Source organism: Pseudorasbora parva, chromosome 11 (genome assembly GCF_024679245.1).
Source record: "Pseudorasbora parva isolate DD20220531a chromosome 11, ASM2467924v1, whole genome shotgun sequence".
Taxonomy (NCBI): Eukaryota; Metazoa; Chordata; class Actinopteri; order Cypriniformes; family Gobionidae; genus Pseudorasbora; species Pseudorasbora parva.
Window position 1 is genome coordinate 25,472,991 of NC_090182.1, and position 22,471 is coordinate 25,495,461.

General features: G+C 38.1%; 1 protein-coding gene across 2 annotated transcripts; it reads left to right on the forward strand.

Annotated features, from left to right (window-relative positions):
- Positions 1 to 258: 258 nt before the first annotated feature.
- Positions 259 to 22,387, forward strand: ocrl (OCRL inositol polyphosphate-5-phosphatase). Of its 2 annotated transcripts, XM_067457529.1 has the most exons (24): positions 259 to 667; positions 1,233 to 1,312; positions 4,270 to 4,361; positions 4,656 to 4,694; positions 4,997 to 5,110; positions 6,643 to 6,792; positions 6,877 to 7,093; positions 7,172 to 7,330; positions 7,423 to 7,524; positions 7,780 to 7,894; positions 8,023 to 8,139; positions 8,374 to 8,555; positions 8,674 to 8,785; positions 9,052 to 9,161; positions 9,286 to 9,421; positions 9,500 to 9,610; positions 13,001 to 13,166; positions 14,036 to 14,271; positions 14,793 to 14,816; positions 16,457 to 16,573; positions 16,661 to 16,745; positions 17,166 to 17,293; positions 18,199 to 18,310; positions 19,991 to 22,387. In XM_067457529.1, the coding sequence occupies exons 1-24, from the start codon at positions 626 to 628 to the stop codon at positions 20,113 to 20,115; spliced, it is 2,871 nt and encodes a 956-aa protein (XP_067313630.1). In that variant the 5' UTR covers positions 259 to 625; the 3' UTR covers positions 20,116 to 22,387. The 2 variants fall into 2 exon arrangements, with proteins under 2 accessions (XP_067313630.1, XP_067313632.1); XM_067457531.1 differs by lacking the exon at positions 14,793 to 14,816.
- Positions 22,388 to 22,471: the final 84 nt, after the last annotated feature.

Here is a 22,471-nt window from a genome sequence, read left to right on the forward strand (position 1 = left end):
TTGACGAAGGCTCTGCAATGACTAATATTTAAACAGTGTAGTGAATATGCAAAAAAGTTGGGTATCTTTGACGTCCCTAAACAACGCATAACACACCTAGTGATGTTGCTGCGTCCGGGAGAACGCTGTGATGATGACCTCGAAACTCTTTTGTGACCGGTGACGTCTGGCTACATATTTTGGTCAGCGTATAACGTTACCCGAACATCACTTGAAATGTCATTGGTTTATTAACGCGACAATACAACCGGCGACAATTCTCTCTGTGTAAGGACAAATATGATACACACGTACTCGATAAGCGTTGTTTTCTCCGGAGTTCAATGACTCCGTTTCGGCTCACAAGCTGAAGCGCACTCTTTTATTTATCGTCTAAGTTACCTCACTTATTTTTGAGGTGCGAGTGAACATTGATTTAACGGTGTTTGTTGTTAACCTATTTTTACGGGATAAGTTAAAATCTTCCCCGAGCGAGCGATGTTTCGATCACCCCCGGAAGGCCAGCTCTACACGCGCGGTGAGAGGTGGAGCCTGACATAAGAAAACACTCGCGCTGCCGAGTTTAGCCTGTTAGCTAACTTAGCCGCCTGACGGCTTAAATTCAACACACTTTACAACATTCACGATGGAGCAATCATTCGGGATTTCGGATAGCCATTGTTTGGCCGTATCCTTTGTTTGAGTGCTTGGTTGTTCATTTTCATTTTGTTAGGATCAATAGTAGTCTCTTTTAAAGTCATATAGCCATGTCTTGCTAGCCTAGCTGTAATGGTAAAAATAACATTTATTTTCGTTTTGTCAACGTAATAAAGAGGCTTAACAGAATGCAAATGATGTCATTTTTGTTGCTGTTTTCTCTCTGCTGTCAAACCGAAGTGTCGTGAAGTAACGTTAATCGTGTTGTTTATGCAAACATACTCTCGCTGCTCTCACATTCTAAGGAATATCAAGTTAACTTGAGCAACATTGTGTGACATTGTCATGTCACTTGATATGAATGACGTGTTGCATGATATAACGAGAATGCCGATTTTGGTGATTTGTACGCATCTTAAAGTATGATCAGAATTGCCCCAGTTTGTTTTTATTACTTGCCCAATGAAGTTGTATAAAGTCCAACTATTTCTTTGATTTTGTGAGGGAGGGAGCATGAAAGAGCATCGTCACACTTTTCCACCCTTTCTCTCAGCCTCTGGCTATTCATTGGGATCCTTGACAGTGATTTTTTTCAGACGGTTAGAGGACACGAGCTTAGAAACGGACAGAAAGAACCAAGACTCCTGTCCCTGTTACAGTGTTCTGGACAGTTCAAGTGAGTAGAATCCGATCTCAGTTTTCCATTCCATTTTATAAGGGCTGTGCTTTTATGTGTAAATCAGGATTAGTTGCAACAGAAAATGTTAAAGCCTCAGAAAGTTGAACAGCTGTCCAATCTCTGTTTGGACTGAACTGCTCATTCTGTCAGGTGGCTCGTTGCTGCCTGCCTGTCTGTCTGTGTTATTAGACTGATGATTGTGTGGAGTGAGGAGACTGAAGACTCCTTTTTAGCCTTTTTGACATGATTAGTAACCAAACCCACTAAAGCAGGACGTCTAATTGGTAGTTATCTAACCAGAATCTCTATCTTGAGAATTCAGCTGACTTTTAACAGGCTGCTTTTTGTGTTGTTTTAACAAGACATGACTTAATTCATCATTATGGACGCTTTTTACTGGCTAATTTTCGTTTTCAAAAAAGGTTGTGTGCATAACTACATTTGATTATATTAGCCTACCTTGGCTTTAAATGACAAAAAAACAAACAATACTATGGTGTTTCTAAAACAATGGCTGTGGAAATAGAAGCCAATAGCTGTAAATTTGACATATTTCTAACCATCTCTATTTTTTATTCTTCTGAAAAGACACGTGGTTCTTTTTTTTGCTATTGGAGCAAATGGGAATGCAAAACTCATCTGCTGTAGTGTCTGGTCCATTATATTTAAATCTACTTTGCTGGTTACTATATAGATGCGATAAGACTCTGTGAAAGATTGCACTGTCAGATGGTGTTTAGTCAGTGTGTGTTAGAGCAGCGATGGTGGATGCCAGCGTGCTGCCCATTATTCTGCATTCCACCTCAGTGTCCTAGAGCCTAATAAGCCTCACATGAGCACACAAACTCTTTAACTGCATTATAAGTGTACACACTCAGCTTTACTCAAAGCTCAGGAACTGACGGTGTAAAAAAGGTCACAAAATGTTATTTGTTAAATCCTTTTGCAATGAAAAGGCTCTTTTAAAATAAGAACAAGGTACAGTCTTTTTTTCACAAATAAACATTGATCAACGCACATACATGGAGCCCATCAAATATGGTCAATGGCAGCTCAACCATATTGTGTTGCACACAAGAACAATCCTCATTGGTCCTCAGGTGTTATGTAAGCATGTTTGAGCTTCCATTTACCATATTTAATTAACTATATATGTGTGCAGAGAAATATTTCTTTTGTTTGTCTCTTCAGTTAGTTCACCCAAAAATGAAAATTCTGTCATTAATTACTCACACTCATGTTGTTCCAAACATGTAAGACTTTCGTTCATCTTTGGAACGCTTTTTTTTTTGTGTGTGAGGGCTTTCGGTCCCTCCATAGACAGCTTCGCAACTCCCACTGTATGCTTCAAAAAGTTAATAAAGAGATCATAAACTATTCCATTTTAATTGAGTTTTCTGAAGAGACACGATCGCTTTATATGATTAATAGATTGAATTTAAGCATTTTTGCATATTCATCAACTCGCACATCAGTTGTGGTAAACCAATTGAAGCTCAAGCATTTTTGATTTTCTGCAAGAACCAATGAGGGTTATTCTTTTGTGTCAAGCACGTTCGGTTGAGCTTCTGTGTATGTTCACTGAATAATGTTAATAAAAGCCTAAAATCAATCTGTTCATCATATAAAGTGATTGAGTCTTCAGAAAATCTGGACTAAACCGTTCAATTCATATTTTAACCTGAACTGCTGGAGCATCTTTCAATGTAGAACTGAAGGTTTAACAAGATGATAAAAGTTTATTACATGATGTTTTATTTAGCCTGACAGACCTTTGGAGACATTTTTGAGCTACATTGTCAATTGAACTTTTAATGTGGTAATGAGTGCCATGGTTTAACCTCAGAAAGGAAGGAGATATTTTTGGCATGAGCAGATTATAACCATCACTACATTGGGATATTATTTGTATTGATTGAATGTGAGATTGCTTAGTAAGTCTAGGCCAAAATTCCCTTGTTCATGAGTCTGTGTTTCCTGGCAACAGCATCCATTACTGCAATTATTGTCTTCTGAGACTGAGAGAGGGGGCTCACTGGCAGCACAGAGGGGTTCTAGTCTTGCCTCCATGTGTTTGCATGGCATACTCAGGCAGGGAAATCTGAAGGTTTTTCCAATAATCCACTGTAATTGAATTTCCCATGGAGTGGAATGGAAGCAAGACCATGTTGAGAGGAACCTGATGCCCTGGAGTTGGCACTGTTATTATCAGAGAGTGAAATATGGTCTGCAATTAGCCCTCCAATATGCATTTAGCCTGCTGCATTGCTATAAGCTTCCCTTCTCCACCCTCTGTATTCTGAAGCTCTATTTTTGATGAGATAAGATTATGCTGGACCATAGTGGAAATGTGAGAGATACACTACCGTTTAAATGTTTGGGGTCAGTATGAATCTTTTTTCATGTTTTTGACAGAATTCTCTTTTGCTCACGAAGGCTGCATTTATTTGATCACAAATACAGTAAAAACATTGATATTTTGTGATATTCTTCCCATTTAAATAACTGTGTTCTATTGTTGTATATTTGGAAATGTAATTCCTACAGTTGCAAAGCTGAATTTTCAGCATTATTACTCCAGTCTTCAGTGTCACATGATCCTTTAGAAATCATTCTAATTTGATGATTTGCTGCTCAAGAAACATGTTTTAGTATACAATTTCACAACAAGTTCACAATAAAAACATTTATTTGAGGAAATATTTATAAATGTTTTACTGTCGCTTCAATTTAACACATCCTTTAAAAAATATTTCTTTAAAAAAAAAAAAATCTTACTTGTCTTAAATATTTTAACGGTAGTGTATAATTCTCAGTGTACTGTATGCTGAACAGAAATGCTGTTATCACCCTGTCTAAATATATGTTAAAATCCTGGAACAATAAGTGGAATTCTTATTAGATGGGTTATGTGCTCTTGTATGACTTTTCATGAATGAGTCTCTTGTTGGTAGGTTGGATATTTTGGCAAACCCTGAAGCAATTGTATTAAGCCCAGTGCCCCAGCTGTCCATCCCCATCAATAACCATTTTCAGATAGTTCGAGGTAAGTTTCTAATGACTATCTAAAGTTTACAAAAGGACCTTGTAACAGTGTAAATACATTTGCTCTCTTCTCACTAAAATATTTTTTCCCCTGTACATACTCACCTTTGGTCTCAGTGAGTGAGGCATAGAAAATAAGCGCTGTGTTTGCATAATAAAATCTCTCGCCCATGATCAAATATTTGAAAATCATTTGTCACCATAGTAAACAGGCTGTCTTATACTTCCTGTTACAGTTCCCTGAAAAAAATTATAATGGGTATCTCTCTCTGTCTTTCTTTAATTTTCCCTTTAGAGGCTGAAGAAGCACTTCTCATTGACATCTCAATTAACTGTAAGTTTAAAAATTCTTCCTTGGCCAAGAGTTTACGTAGCGTGTTGGAACAATCTCATCACCATAGGATACAAGTTTAGTGCATAATTTTTCAAATAAATGTTAAATAATTTTTGGCTGCATTGTATCTATCTGACCATAAACAGTATATTGTAGCAGCATTCAGCTTAAGCTTATGTATACTCTGTGTGGTTTCTTAAAGCATACAGCCTTAATAAATAAATAATGATTCACTTAAGAAAAATGCTTTTGATTATGAGTAAAATGTTTGGATGTGAGAATGTGACACTGTTCCTCAACAGCGACAGTACGGATTCGTCTTCGAGGCGAGCGAATGCCAGAGCTTCTGCTGGAGCTGCAGGATGATGTGCACACTCAGTCTTTCTTACAGCATGTGACAAAGGCCAAACAGCAAGGTGATATACCTTATTTTCCCTGCACAGGATGCTTTAACAAACATCAAGCGACATTTCTTATTTATTAACTATTCTAATCATTTATTTACCAGGGTAACCAACACCCAGTTTTATAGGTTTGTCAGTAATAAATGCTTCCTGGACGAATTTGACCTCAGTGTCAGGCAGAAAGTTTGACAGATATAAATTCTTTGATGTTGGTTTACATTTGTTACAGTCACAATCGGGTCAAAGGTTAGACCACCTGCTGCATGATTTCTGATTTGTTACCAACTTACCACACTGCTTGTAATTAAGCTCAGGGTATTTTTTGTCCTTCACACTCTTACCTTAGAGGCATAGGCTTCATTTCCTGACAACGTCCATTGGCTGATGTATCATTCATGACAGTGTGCCGAAGTCTACTTAAGGCTGGAATGCACTACAGGACTTTTAAAATCTGAAAAGTGTCTAAAACACTGGGCATCATACACGTGTTAATGGCTACAGAGAAAGATTGGATACCATGCACCAAATGACTGATAATAACACACAACCAGACTTTAAAATTGCTACAAACACAACAAACTCGCTTCAAAAAAACATCCGCTTTGTTGCAAGGAAACATAATGTGGAAACAGATTTAGAAAAAAACATAATGTGCAGGATTTGACTGCAGTAGTTATAGTGACTTCTTAGTTGAATAAAAGAGGAAGAAACATCCAAGTGGATTTGGATGAGCTCTTGTGTTTAGACACAGTTAGTATAGCCTGTACAAATTGCGACTTTTGCCAGGTTTGAGGCAAGTTTTAATTCAGTTATAACACTGTGTCCTAACTAGATGCGATGTGATAAGATTCCAGTGTCCAGCAATTTGTCTGTCCACACCCGACGAGACGTGACTACAAGATGCGACAAAATTCATGTTTGATATCCTCCTCCTGGATGGAATAGTGATGCGCATCTGTGCTCATAAACTATAAAATTTACTGTGAAATATTATTTCTATAATTTCTTTGTTTTCTGAGTTTTGTCTGAGACTGAAAATCTGCAGACTGGTACAGACTTTCTTTAGCTAGCGTCCAGACTGCCAATTCAGGCATCAATCTAGGCAATAGTGGTGTATTCCAGCCTTCCAGCCAGGATACTGTCTGCTATAGTGAATAATTATTAATTACTCAAGGTAAAATAACTCAAAACCATCATGTATAAAAAAAAGTCAGTATTTTCAAAATTTCCTATTTTTGTATTTATGATTTTAAAGAAATCAATGAAAGAAAAAATAACAACAGATCATGGACACGTTTAAAATATAAAACCATAAAAACTTGTCTTGTTTTTGTTTTGTTTATTCTGACATGGTCACTTTGTGTAAGTGTACCTGTGCTTTACTGTTAAATCTGATAAGTAGAGCTGCCTGTTTTAAAATGACTATTAAACAGAAGCTTTTTCAGCTTCTATCAAACAATCACTGCTAAAGATGTTTTGAATTTTATTTTAAAGCACCAATTCATAAACACATTAAACCTCACTGTTAAATATCCCTCCTTTAGCTGAGAAGAGGAGTTCACTCCCCAGGAAGATGGAACCTGTTGTACCTATTCCAGTCAAAGACTGCATTCCTGTTCCGCCTCAAAGAGGAACCTCCAAATCCACTTCAAACAACATCAACAACAGTACTTTAGCAAAGCCCTCAAAAACAGGTATGGAATATATTTCTACATTGGGTTACATAACAAGATGCACCAAAGAACATTTTTTTACTTTGTTCCTCTCTGTGTTTATAGACTCCGCCCTCTTGCTTGCAACAGATTTTGGGTTTAAAGAAAATTTTAAAGTGGAAGAGAAGAAGAACCAACAAAACCGTGCACAAAGAGAGCCGCCACCAGTGCCCCCTCTTCCCCCCCGGAAAGGACCATACACACCATCGACTAATGTCACAGCAGGCCTGACTACTAAAGAAAGGCCATCATCTGCACTGAATGCCACACCTGTCAGAAATGAGTGAGTGCTACTTGTTTTAAATACAGAAGCATGTACATTTTCAGCTTTGTTGAACTCAAGTGTTTCTTGTCGTGGCAGATTTCAGTCTGTAGACCGCTCAGTTTCCTGGTCTGACAGCCCGTCCAACTACACCATGAGACAGGCCATGATGAGCACCCAGTTAGGGTCAAGGGAAGGCCTGCTTAAGTACCGCCTTAGCAAGAAAGAGAAAGAATATGTGGACATTCAGAACTTTCGGTGAGTGTCAACATGCCTGGAAACATAATGGCAATAATTTTGTTTTGACTGATGTTTTCTCAGGTGTTTGAGCGAGTCACTGTATTTTACAGATTCTTCACGGGCACTTGGAATGTGAACGGTCAGTCCCCTGACAGCAGTCTTGAACCCTGGCTGTGCAGTGACCCAGAACCTCCAGATGTCTACGCACTGGGGTGAGTGGCAGAACTATATTAAACTACATAAAATAATGAATCTGAAATTGTTAGTTTAGATCCAAAAATGCATGTATAGCTAGCAAATGGGGCCATGTTTGAGAAGCCCCATTTATTTGCAATTTTGTGACAAACATTAACGTATTTCATCCTTAAGAGATCATTGTACATTATACATTGTCCATTAATGGTTTTGATTGATTAAGGTCATAGTGCTTTCTACTTTGTCTAATTTTGCCCTTTGTGTTTTTTCAGATTTCAGGAGCTGGATCTGAGCACAGAGGCATTTTTCTATATGGACTCATCCAAAGAACAGTTATGGATTGATGCAGTAGAGAGAAGCCTTTACCGTAAAGGCGAATACATACAGGTGAGTGAATGACAGCTGATTTTTGCTTTTCAACATTTGCTTTTGTCATCCCTGTGGCACCCTGAAAGTAGCATTTTAGGAGTCAACTGAAGAAAGTATGTGCAGCTCGCTTTCATTTTTGTTTTCAGGTCCGTATGATTCGCCTAGTGGGAATGATGTTGGTGGTGTATGTCAACAAGAAGCACAAAGATCACATTAGAGAGGTGGCTTCTGAGTCTGTGGGAACTGGCCTCATGAATAAAATGGTATGTTTGCATGTTACAATAGGAAGTGGTTTGTTAAAACAGGATGTAATTTTAGCATTTATCTTTTGGCATAGAATGCATATCTTTTGTTTTATTTGTATTGGATACAGTGTAATATTAAAGTGTTTCTGATGACAGAAATGATCACAAATCGAATCATGCTTTCCTTCTATCAGTAGATCAGTGTCGGTGAACTGATAAGATTAACCTACTTTTGTTACTCCACTACTATAGGGCAATAAAGGAGGAGTGGCTGTGCGTTTTGTGTTTCACAATACAAGCTTCTGCTTTGTAAACTCTCATTTGGCGGCTCATGTGGATGACTTCGAGCGGCGGAACCAAGACTACAAAGACATCTGTGCACGCATGAGTTTCCACCTGCTGGAATACCCCCCTCTTAATATAGTCAAACATGAGTGAGTGTCACTGTCATCCAGTGTAGCCTTTTTTGAACCCATGATTAGAAAACTATATTTTTAAGCTAATATAGTGCCTATATTTAAATGCTTCAATGTTTATGATTTCTCCTCTAAGTGTGGTGATTTGGCTTGGAGATCTTAACTACAGACTATGTTTGCATGAGACCGCGGAGGTAAAAAGGCTTATTGCTGAAAAAGAATTACGGAGGCTTCAGGAGTATGATCAGGTGAGCCTTGGGGATGTTGCCTCTTTATTAGAATGTTTTATCTTTTATTTATATATATATATAGGCATGTGGAGAAGGAAGGTTTTAATGCTGACAAATCTGTAGTAAAAGCGTAAAAATGCTGTCATGTGAATATGGACCAAAATCTCAGGTTTTAGTTTCTGTGTGTGTGTGTATATAGCAGCTTTTTAAGTAGTAGCCAAATATAGAGTTCCATTTTTGCTCTGGTAGCTCACCTAATTGCATATTCTGTTTCACTTTGCCAGCTAAACATCCAGAGAAAGACTAAACGTGCCTTCACTGATTTCATGGAAGGGGAGATTAATTTCATCCCAACTTACAAATATGATGCTAAATCAGATCGATGGGACTCAAGGTAACGTTTTTGGAAATACGGACATCTTCTTTTATACATCATTGTTTGAAGATCACCTGCTGTAAAAAAAAAAAAAACAAGTTGTCACGTCATGATTTGGTTTTGTCCTCTGGGGTATTGACAGTGGGAAGTGTCGGATCCCTGCCTGGTGTGACCGCATCCTCTGGAGAGGGAGCAATGTAAAGCAACTTCACTACCGCAGTCACATGGAGCTGAAGACCAGTGACCACAAACCCGTCAGCTCTGTCTTTAGTATCGGGGTGAGGTTAACTCCATTCATCATGTTCCAATGAAGGAGTTGAGAACATCACATTGATTTTTTTGTGTGTGTGTTGCAGGTGAAAATGGTGATAGAGCCGCGTTACAAGAAGGTGTTTGAAGAGATTGTGCGGGACATGGACAGAATGGAAAATGACTTCCTGCCCTCTTTGTCCCTAACCCGACGGGAGGTGAGTAATGAAAGGGAAACAGACGGGTCAGTGTATTCTCTGACAAACTCGATTGATCCTCTGACCTACCTCCATTCTTTCTGGGATTCCACCATATATCAGTGGAGGGTCAATAATGTTTGCACAATCTTAGCACTTCTCTGGACTGTGAGTGGATTATTGGCTAATCACATGTGCCATAATTGCTTTTAGACTAAATGCAGTGTCCAGGGCAGTGTCTTAAAAACAGAAAAAACTATAAAAATAAACTGATCAGCATCACTTGGAATCACTGCATCAGGACACACTAACAGTATTTTGTAATACCCATACCATGCAAAAGTTGGGGACAGTGTGTGTGGGTATATGTGTATATATATTTATAATTTATTATTATAGATTTTTTTTTTAAAGACCCCTGTTGGTAAAAATCAAGTTTTTTATGTTGTTTATACATCTATTAGGCATAACAGCATGTGAATAAGTTCATAACACTGATTATCTCTTCATCACAGCACCTGTTAGTGGGTGGGATATATTAGGCAGCAAGTTAACACTTTTTTTCTCAAAGTTAAAGGGTTAGTTCACCCAAAAATGAAATTAATGTCATTAATGACTCACCTTAATGTCGTTCCACACCCGTAAGCCCTCCGTTCATCTTCGGAACATGGATATTTTATATTTAGTCCGAGAGCTTATGGAATTAGAATCTCTTCAAGCATCGAAAATACATTTTGGTTAAAAAAATCACAAAAACTGCGACTTTATTCAGCATTGTCTTCTCTTCCGGTTTGGGTTTCAAAGCTCAAATAAAGATTCAAACGGTTGTGAATCAGCGTATTGATTCGTGATTCAGATCGCCAACGTCACGTGATTTCAGCAGTTTGACACACGTGATGTGAATCATGACCATTTGAATCTTCCGGAGTGGTTTTAGGAGCACAACAACGATTTACGGCTGTTTCACACTGCAAGCGTGAGCGGCGGGTGAGCAGCGCGTATTTTTTACAGCCATGTTAATCAATGAGTGCATTCACACCGGGAGCAGGAGCAGCGTGTGAGCGTCAAGCAGGAGCGTCGCGTGAGCAGCAGTGAAGCGGGGGTTTCGGCGGCGAGCCTATTTTTGCTGCGCTGCTGACGCTCCTGACGCTCAATTAAAGTGAAAGCACACTTTAAATGGACAAAATAAATATGATTTCACACAAAAAAATGCTTAATGCACACAAGAAGCATGTCTAGTGTATTTTAACAATAACTGGACTATGTCAAAAAAGAAAATGAAGAATAAAAAATATCTGTACCAGATTTACCCATTTAATCTTGTTTTAATTATTCCGTTTAGGTGAAAGTATGGTTATGATTATAAAAAATAAAGCAAACAAGCCAGAAAATATGATAAACTTTCTTTTATATAGGTTCTAGCAGCATGCAGTCACGGTGTAAGCACACTTTTGATGGACAAAATAAATAAATCACACAAAAAGCACTCAAAATGCACACAAGAAGCACGTGTGGTGTGTTTTAACAATAACTGGAGTATGTCATTAAAGAAAACAGAGAACAAAAAATATCTGTAGAAGATTTAGCCTACCTTTAAACTTACCTTTAATTATTCAGTTTGGGTGAAAGTATGGTTATAATTATAAAAAGTAAAGTAAACTAGCCAGAAAATATAATAAACATTTATTTTAGTTTAGTATGTAATAGGTCTCTAGCATTGCGGGAGCCGCTGCTGTGACGCTGTACAAACGCTTCCAGTGTGAATACTCTCGCGCGTCTGCAGCTGCAGTGACGGGTGTAGTTACGCTCAAGCGCTGCTCACGCTTGCGGTGTGAAACAGCCGTTAGTGTTGACTTGGCTTCCAAATTCCCTGGATCTCAATCCAATCGAGCATCTGTGGTCCATGGAGGCCCCACCTCGCAACTTACATGAATGGTGCAGTGTGTGATTTTAGCGGTATCTAGCAGTGAGGTTGAGAATTGCACCCCCCTCCCTTTCGGACCGCATGGAGAAGGTACGGTGGCTGACACAGGACAAAAATGTCATCGTCAGAGAGAGCAGAGAGTGACTAGCACTCTATAGAGCTGTTTGTCCGTTTAGGGCTACTGTAGAAACATGACTGCGCAAGATGTCAATTTCACTGTAAGGGGACCTGTGATGTATGAAATTGAAATGGTTCATTCTAAGGGAATAAAACCATAACGGTGGATTATGTTAGGTCTTTATAATGTATTTCTGTCAATAGATCCTCATAATTTCTACACAATAAACCTTTAAAAGGTCTGCGGCTAACATCTTAGTGCCAGAAACCACAGCATACCTTCAGGGGTCTAGTGGAGTCCATGCTTTGACGGGTCAGGGCTGTTTTGGCAGCAAAATGGAGACCAACACGTCATAATGTTATGCCTGATCGGTATATGTCTATGTGATGTTTTTAATATGTTTTGAGACAAACCATGTGCAAATGTTTTGTCAAAAAAGTCAAAACCATTGCTGAGTATTTTCTCCTTAAAACTGCAATGAACCAAAACAGTTTTAAAAAAAAAAGCAGTTTAAAATCACTGTTGTTCGCTGCATCACAACTATGTTGTAACTGGCGGGCTTATCATTAACATTGGCATATCATTAACTATGTTGAGAAGCAGGGGGGTCTCAAGAAAGGCCAAGTAATCCAGGTTTATTTTTCTGTTAAGAAGAAAAGCCGGTACATTTTAGCAATATAGCGGGTGAATTATGTATAACAGTGTATATTTCAATAGTATGAAGAAATATATGCCTTTCTCATCGACGTTCTAAAGAATTTTTTTGTTTTCTTGAGGTGGCAAGAACAAGAACAAAGTTCGTTCTGGCTAGTACATTTCATACTTCACGAGAAAAGCAGGTGCCGAATAACTCCATTTCACTGCATTAACTCCGCCCACTTTAAATTTCCGACCAATCACACAATAGTTCTCCTCGGTTACCTGCAAGAAAAAAGTTCTGCTCTGGCGACGTGTCGAGAACAAGCTACGAGAACTCCCAAACCAGGGCTGCAAGACAAAAAGATGTCATTTTGTTCTCGCAGCCCTGGGGCCTTTAGTTGTTTGAAAAGTTTCTAGGGATGCTGATTTTTAGAAGGCATCTGTCTGACTTTGAGATGGCAAATGGGAACATGGTTTGTTTAACATTAGAAATACATTATTAGCTGTTTGATAACAGTCAAGCAAAAGGCTAATCGTATTAATTAACGTTATTTGTGTCTGACGTTGTAGAGAGCGCATTACCATTCTGATACATTGACTCAAGGATAGACATCCCTGTATAATACACTCTTCCACTTCTGAATCAGTTTCTGGTTCAAACATATAGGGCTGAATTAAACCAGTAACCATCTTAACCATTTTCATGTTATTTATGTTCTTTATTCCATAGTTCACCTTTGAGAATGTGAAGTTCCGCCAGCTGCAGCGTCAGAGTTTTCTCATCACTAATGATGGACAGGTTGCGTGCACCTTTGCCTTCATTCCCAAACTCAATGACTCTCAATACTGTAAGCACTGGCTACGTGCTGAGCCCAGCGAAGGGGTACTAGACCCTAGTGAGTATCTCATATGGCATTTCAGTCCTGTATTTTTGTCATAAAGAATCAAACATATTCTTTAATTTTTGATAATGTCTTCCTTTACTTCCTGTTTATAAAAATATAATTAGACTCTATAGTTGTCATGACATTTCATTTTTTGAAAATAGACCCATTTTTTATAATAAATACCGTGGCAAGAAAAAGTATCTGAACCCCTTTTGCACAGAACAAAACAAAAAACAACCATGGCTCATCCAGGGAACGACACAGTACAGAGGATCAGTGGTTCATAAACTTTTGAACGGGTCATTTTTAATAAATTCAGCTTTTTTTTTTTGTCTTGTGGACTATTTTGATTTTTTTAATGCAAAATATCTTATCAGGACAGGACTAAATAAAATTTAAAAAACACATTTTGTATGAGCTCTTTCATTTTGTTAAAATTATTCACATTTTCACAGATTCTGCAAGGAGTTCACATACTTTTACTTGCCACTGTATGTCTAATTTGTATCCACATTGTTCATTCCCAAAGGACTACAGAATTTTAATGGGAAATGTTTGGCCAAATTATTTTTATAGGGAAGAAATCATTGACCAAAATAGCACTTATCCAATGAAGCGCTTTGAATATACTTTTGTCAGTATGTTAACTTCAGTTTTGGGGAAAACATTTTTTTTTGTGCATAACAAATTTAAACAATTTTGATGAAAATATAAGAGAAGAAATGAAAGGCCATTTTCTGCGAAGTGAAATGTCATGTCAACTGCTCATATCAGGTAGAGAAGACACATGATGTGTTATCTGAATTTGTTGATTCATGCACAGACTGCGCACATCCTCCAGACTCTGAAATACTTTAATGTTCCTGTTTTTTATTCAGATGAGACAATGGAGATCTTCCTGGAGGTGTATGTCAGTAAAGATTCGGTAACACTGCTAAACTCTGGTGAGGATAAAATCGAGGACATCCTGGTGCTTCATCTGGACAGGGGGAAAGACTACTTCATTACTGTCTCTGGAAACTATCTGCCCTGCTGTTTTGGCACATCTCTGGAAACTCTGTGTCGTATGAAGAAGCCCATCCGTGAGATCCCCATCACCAAACTCATCGATCTGGTGAGGCTCAGGCCACAGCTGCAGTTGGTTAGATGTATTTTCATCACAGGATGCATGGCTAAGTAAAGATAAGTGGTTGCCAATGGAAGACAGTGGCAAGAAATTTTGCATCCAGATTTTAGTTAAGGGAAGACTTTCAGGTTTGACATGATTCTGCTTGACTCTGCAATGAGGAAGTCATGTATAGAGACAATGTTTTGATGGGACACAGCTTGTAACAATCCATCATCATACAAATAGTCTGTGTTGTTCGTCACTGTTCCATTCTCCACTATATTCTTAAAATACAAAAATTTAGCGAGTAGTCAAGCATCTTTAGTCATTTTCTGTTTCTATCTCTCTGCTATTCTCTGATCACCATTGGTAGCTGAAAGCTGCTTATTTGTAATTATGCAATAGTCTCTGTCTTCTCACTGATTACGTAATGTTTCTCTATTGTCTCATCTCTCCTCCCTCCTTTACTCCTTTCTGCTCTGACCACTCATTTCCAACCAATCATTCTGGGTCTGCATGATTCTCAGGGAGAGGATAGCTGCATGGAAAAGGTAAAGTCCCTCTTCATGTACAGAAAAGACTCATTAGATAATGCAATAGGACAGCTGCTATTGGGGCCTACATGTGTGATTGAGGGTGACTTTGTCCATTTATGTTTTAAATGTTTTTTTCTCAGTGTGACAATGTTTAGAAGCGCTTGCCCATTCACACAGGTCAGCTTGCTGCAGTCACTCTGCAGGTTCAGGCTAATGAAAACCACTGAGGCTTGAATCTCTCAGCTTGTATTCTGCCTCTCCTTTCTCACTGCTCTCCAACTTACTGCTCACCAGCCAACAATATTAGATTAGTAGAGAGAGGAAGCAGCTCACAGCATGGTGAAACCAGCCTCACAAATCAGTGTAATTTCAACTGTCATCTGTTCTTCAGAGTTGTTTTTTTGACCATCATCTTGCCTCTGTGGCTCAGCATGAGTTGCATTCACACTAATTGCATGAGTGCCCTTATATTGTTTAGCAGTCTTGGGGCTGTCTACATGTCACACGGTTCTGTGAATGTATGAGAGAGGAATGTTATTTGTGGCCCTTTCTCAAAGATCATGTTGCTGAATTTATGTCTGTTATATTTATGTCTTTTTAGTGCCCCTATTATGATTTTAAAGTTTCCTCATTTTGTTTTGGAGGTCTTCTACAATAGTTTTACAATAGGTTTCGGCCTCTCTAAACATCTCCTTTCCGAGAGCCTACTATGCTCTGATAAGTCAGATGGCCCAATCTGTTGTGATTGGTCTACCTCTTACATCGTGTGTTGGAAACGAAATGCTCTTTAACATATTTGAATTTTAGCTCCAGAGGCTTCCTCTGCGCTGGATAAACAGTAATGAAAAACAGTAACGATGGCATCAGTTTAAGGCCCTGTCCAAAATGGAACCCCAAGCCGTGGGTCCACAATCCTGTTCCTAGAGATATACCTTCTTTCAAAGTTCAGCTCCAACCCTGCTCAAACACAATTGAAGCAGCTAAGATCTTCAGGAGTACTTAATAATTGCAGACAGGTGTGTTGGGTCTGAACTATGCAGGTAGGTAGATCTCCAGGAACAAAACTATTATATTGTATTATATTATATTATAAGATTATATAATATGAGTAACAAATGATACTATATTTACTCATGCTATATATATATATATATATATATATATATATATATATATATATATATATATATATATATATATATATATATATATATATAATATACATACATACATACATACAGCTCTGAAAAAAATTCAGAGACCATTTAACATTGAGAAATCAATATTTGGTGTTATTTTTTGCTGTATATACACAGTATGAGTAAATGGAGTATAATGTGTTACTACTTTGCTGTAAGAAATTTAAGAAATAGGTTTGTAGTTGTTCTTTTGGTGAAAAATCTATATATAATTTTAACTGTTGGTTACAGTTGAGACGGTCAAGACCTTTCCATTAGACCAAAATCATAACTTTAGGGGCATACAGACCTGCCTTTCATGCTGTGTTAATTGTTACATAATAGTTACAAATATCTAATGCTTGACAAAAAAAGTGTAATGTATTGTGTAAAGTGGTACAAGGTATTTTATGGCCCTCTTTTTAAATTAAATACAGAATTAAATATACCTTTTGAGACAATTCTCATTTTTTTCAGGAGAAATCCCGGATTTATTCCTTGTTGGACAGTTCTGGAACAGAGGATAAACCTCTGAAGATTCCCAAAGAAGTCTGGTTGCTTGTTAATCACCTCTACACCAAGGCCTGCCAGCAGGTAAACAAAATAAAGCATGAATGCACCAATGATTAACCAAAACATCTCAAATTACTAACTAGATTATTGTCTTTTTCTTTATAAAAGGAGGACCTTTTTCAGACCCCTGGCCTGCAAGATGAGCTACAAAGTATTATTGACTGCTTGGACACCAGCATTCCTGAATCCATCCGTATCCTTTCCCACCAAAAATTAAATAAATAAATATGTGTATATATAGAAAGGGCAAGAGATTTTCCAGGCAGATAGATTACTATGTGATAGTCTAGACTCTAGACAAATCTCTTTAGGGGCTCTCAGAGTTACTTAGCATAGAAATGCTAATGCCTGTCACTGCAGTCAATGTGTGTGGCTCCCTTTAAAACTGCTCTGACTGTTTGGACTCTCCCACACAATTCTTCCCTATGCTACTGAGAGACTGAGAATGTTCCCTCTGTCCTACTGTAATGGTCCTTGAAGACATCCCTAGAGACACTGTGTTCCCTTTTTTCTCTTCCTGTCTTTTCCTTTTTCTCACTGCCATATTTTCTCTTCCTGTGTCTAAAATGTGCATTCTCACTGTTCACCGTGGTTCTCCTTGACTGCTGGTTAGCTGGCTGTAATCACTCAGTTGCCGAAGCACTGTTGATCTTCTTGGAGGCTCTTCCTGAACCTGTGCTGTGTTATGAACTCTATCAGCGCTGTCTTGAATGCTCTCATGACAGCCGTCTCTGCAAACAGGTACATATTATATTGGTAGTGTCATTGGACATTGCTATTTGTGGTAGTGTTTGGGATCTATACATATGCTTGATTCAGTTTGTATTCTTTTGATTTGATTCAGATTCATTTGGGTATATTTCAGTCACAATGTCCATTTTGCTTAAATGAAAGGAATTTTATCTCTGCTATTGATGTAAATTAGACTGAACCTTCTAACTAAAAAAATCGTATTATATAAAACTGTTAATCTGACACTTTGCAAAAATATTATAATATAATATTATAAACCCATGAACATATACATTACCATGAAAGAAAACTGAATGGGTCCTATATATGCACTGCCTAAGTTTGCCTAAGGGTCAGTAAAATGCCAGTATTTTTTTTGTTCAGTATTTTTTTTATTTAATCAAGCATTTGATCAAAATTGACAGTAAAGGCATTTTATGTCATTTATACTTCAAATAAGTGTTCTGTTTAAAATAAATTGTATTGAATTGTATTTAAAATTCAGCTTTGCGATCTCAAAAAAATGTTTAAAATTTATATTAAAATAGAAAACAGTTATTTTAAATTGTAACAATATTTTACAGTATTGTTTTATATCAAATAAATACAGCCTTTTTGAGCAACAGATACATTTTTCTTGAAACATAAAAAAATATTACTGACCCCAAACTTTGGAACATTTGTGTATAGTGTGTATATATGTAGTAAGTAATCATCCAACCATATTGCATAATACACAAGATTGTTCAATTAATCAAAATTATTTTTTACATTGGTCATGGAATTATATCTAAAATGCTTTTACAACAAGCATCCAAAATACAGATGTCTTTTTTAAATGTAAAATGTATTTTAAACCTAGAAATAAATGAATTTATTGTTGAATTAATTGTTTGTTTTCCTCTGAACAACAGCTAATATCTCAGCTTCCACGAGCCCATCGCAATGTGTTCCGTTACCTGATGGCCTTTTTGAGAGAATTACTCAAACACTCTATTGACAACAACTTGAACGGCAACCTCCTAGGTGAGTCTGACTAAAGGCCCTTTCACACGGGAATGTGATGCAATGGGGGACATGCAATAAGTGGCCAAACGCTTTCACTGTGGAGGCGGTGCTCGTGCACCCAAAATCCTGCTTCTTTCAGAAGCACGGCTCTTTGCATTATATCTTTTTGCGAGCGCCAGCACTGCCGTGTTGTCTTTAAACAATTTTTGAACAGATTATTAAAAAACAATCATAGAAAATTTCACTGAGATCTTATCTGAGTGCTAAAAACAAGATGGAGAAGACATTTTCAAATGTAGTAGAATTCCCAGAAATTTCCAGAGCAAAAGTGCATGAGTTGTTTTGCCAGGTATAAAGATAACTATGACTGACATGAAAAGTACAGTATGCTAGTATGTCATATTCCCATTAAATGTTTCCATTGTTTTATTTAGTACAAATTAAAATAAAAAAAAGTAAAAATAATTTTTTTTTAGTAAAAATGTTACCATGTTGTTTCTAAATATGGCGTCGTTCACCCTGAGACCGCAACGCAAGCACTTTCACAACTGCACAAAGCACTTCCGCTATTAGAGAAAGCTGCAGCCACATGGCGATTCCACCACTTGCCATGTCTAGGGGTGTCCCTGACTAAGGATTTACACATTCAAATCAGAATTGTCGAATCTTTCGGCTATAGTCGACTGATAGTCATATTATCTATGTGAATGTGAATGGGTTGGGAGGGGCACGACGCTAGTCAGGAGGAGGGTAAAACTATTTTTATATTACTTTACACACTGCACACAGCAACAACTTTTGCGACCAAAACTGCCTGCCAACTGACAGACAAAATGACAATGGCTTTCTTATTTAGGTTTAAATAAAAGGTAATGTGGTGGATAAACATTCGTAAAATATTTTCTCATAACATTTTGAAGCCCCGATCAAAATACAGAACATCACACAAATATATAAAAGAGCATTTTGCTAAATAAACCTAAACAAATTCCTGCCTAGAAAGGAAAGGAACACTTGTGTGTTTTTTTTTTACATGCACATTCTTAATCTGATTGTGCCTAAAGGGGGGTCACACACCACCGGACAAGAAGCTCAGCACCGCATCTCAGCTATCTCACACCTGACTTTCACATTATATTTCGCAAGCTCAATTTTGAATCACCTTCTGACAGAAGAGCTGCCCGATGGGTGTATCTTGTAGCACAGGGTAAAATCAGTTTGTACATTGATGATTTTAGGGAAATGTAATATAAAACCTTGAAATGGTGTGGCAGGATTTTAAACAACTTCCTGAGTCGCCACCGGTGTGTGTACACTCATTGAAAACAATGTGTTCGAATTTTAAAGGCACAGTGCAAAGCTTTTCTTTGCTTCTTGTCCGGTGTGCGACTGCTTTAAGGGCGCTGAGCTTCGCGTCTGGTGTGCGACCCCCTTTAGGCATAATAGGCTTAAGAACGCCGTGTCACATCTTTAAAATATTGAGCACCCCATATTGCCAAAATAGTATGTTCCTCGTTTCATAACACCCGCAAAAATTAGACTGTGAGATCGGTGGTCGAATCTGGCTCTGCTATGCATCAAATCTTCGACTATTCAGCGTCACCCCTTGCCATGTCCAGTGTGAAACGCCATTTATTTTATTGGCAGCAAACATTCAGGTGCATTACTGTTGTATTGTTTCTTGTACCTCTTGTCCAGCTACTCTTTTCGCAAGCCTCCTCATTCGGCCACCTCCCAACCTTGCTGGAAAACAGACACCACACGATCGTCAGAAAACCAGTGACTTCATACTGGGGTTTCTGATGGGAGGCGATGAAGACTGAGGAAGAGGACGGCAGAATGAGGTGTCAAGCCTCTTCTCAGAGGTGTTCAGGTGGTTCTGAAGCAAAAAGACACTTGAGATGTGTTTGTGACTGGTCTTCTGGGCGATATCTGGGCCACCATGCACTAAGATGCCTCCAAGATGAAATTTTGGCACTGTTGGATTGTTCTGTTTTGCACAGACATTGCCCATTGGTTATGTTACGCTGTTCTTCTGTTTCTGCTTCAGAGGAATCTGTGTTACTTTATCTCTGCTCCCTGAGCACGTTGCTCTGGGAGTATTAATAACTACACTTTAACACTTACAAACCTCATCTTTTGACTGTAGCATCCATAATTCTACGTGCAACCCCTTTTTCCCTGGTTTTGACTCCTGGATCAGAGTGCTGTAATGCCAAATCCGATATTCCAGACCATAACTGAATGTGACTCGTGGGCACTCTAAAGAATGACTTTGTTACACTAAAGGAAAGCCATGTAATGGAGATTGTATTGACTGCTGCTGCCAGTTTAAACGCTCCCTCAGAGCCCGGAGCACATTTTTCCGCCTGTCTCCCGCTTCCTTTTCTCATTCGAAAATGACCTTCACAAAGAAATGTTTCTTAACAAGGTGACTTAGACAATCGACTACCTTTCAGAACGGAGGAGAAGTCTGGACTATGATCTTTACTCACAGTTCTATCTGAATCATGATGAATCAGCCGACTTTGTCTGTTGTACGTTATTTATGTTTTCCAGTCTCATACAGCATTGGGCATTTGGATGTCCTCCACAGATGAATCTGTTATCCTTCAGAAACACAGACTCTTCAGCCTGTTGTGTATGATTGCACATCCACACCCATTATCCTTAGTCATCTTCAACAATGACAGTGAGAGTCGGATGTTGTTATCTTTATTAGATCTGGACTCTGTGGCTGATATTTGTATTCTTTTGAGGTCTTATTCTTTTACAGATCTTATCTGGATCCCGTTGTGCTACAGAGATGTTAACATTTTAAATAATGTGCTCACTGGGTCTTTTATTGTTCCGTCATGTCCTGTGATGAAGATGCAAACGTGGTCCTTCTATTTATATGTATGCTGTGTGTTATACTAACCCAGACTGGGATCATTTTGTGTACGTTTACAGTTTTTGTGTCCTTTGTTGGTGTTGTTTCATGTTACATTTAAACTTTATATTTCCATGTTGTGGCATACTGGTATATGTTTCTCTCTCTTGAACTCAAAGTGCGAATTGGGATTCTGTTGAATTTATTTGTGAGTGCCGACTGATATTCTGCTGGTTTTTACTCCTTGCACCAGTCCGTCTGGTTTTGTTAAAACAGTGTGTGAAGAGGAAGTTTCCTCTGTTATACCCGCATTAATCATCACCCCAATGCTAAAATATTATTGTTACACCAACCCTTAATGCTGCTTGTGTGTGACATGTTGGCCCTGTCCATTAGCAATATATCCTCAGAATCTTACAGGAAATGTTTTTCTGAGACTTGCAACTTAGAAAATGAGCTGCGATCAGTTTCTGACCAACTCGGTTCCCTGCCTTCCTTTACTTTTAGACATAAATGTTCAAAAAAAAAAAAGTGCTTTAAGGGCAAAAAAGCTTGTCACTGGGACAGTGCCTAAAGGGACAACTTTGAACCTCATCTACCCTTAAAAGGTGCATATTAGTACCTTAGAATATGTATCTATCTTTAAGGTACTGCTGTGGACATTTTAGGGCTAAATAAGGTACAAAAAAATGTCCTTTGGGCATTCCCCCAGTAACAAGCTGGTATAGTTTTTGTTCAGTTTTTTCTGGGAGTGTTGAAAACTCTAAGTAGTGATATTCTGTGAATGATATCAGCTGTGGCTCGATGTCCTCCAATGATCCACTCCCAAATCTCTGTCTGAATCACTTCACATCATCTGCCATGTTTACAAGTTCCTGTCTGTGTCTGAGCTTTCTTTTGGGTTTATTTTTTCTAATTTCTGCTTTGGAAAGGGCCACCATGGAGCTCGTCTGAAATCACTCAATAGATGTTGTTTCTGGGAGAACCTCATTACAGGAGACTGAATCAGAGGACCAGAAATTCAGATGGCCATTATACAGGTTTCTGGTGTTCTGTGATCACCGTCCCATCTGTTTATTTTTGCGTCCTGTCTTTCTTTCCATTCAGTTTTTGTAATGATCCTGGTTCTTTGCAGCTGGGTACTTGCACATACTTTGTTTTAGTTGTGGGGAGGGGTGGGACATCTAATTTATTCAATAAAATAAAGACATTTATGAACGTGTTATTGGGATTTTTGGTGTTTTTTTGCAGTGCTTGCTAATGCCTGTTGCTATTGCTTAACCTAATTATTGGAGTTTGTTCACATA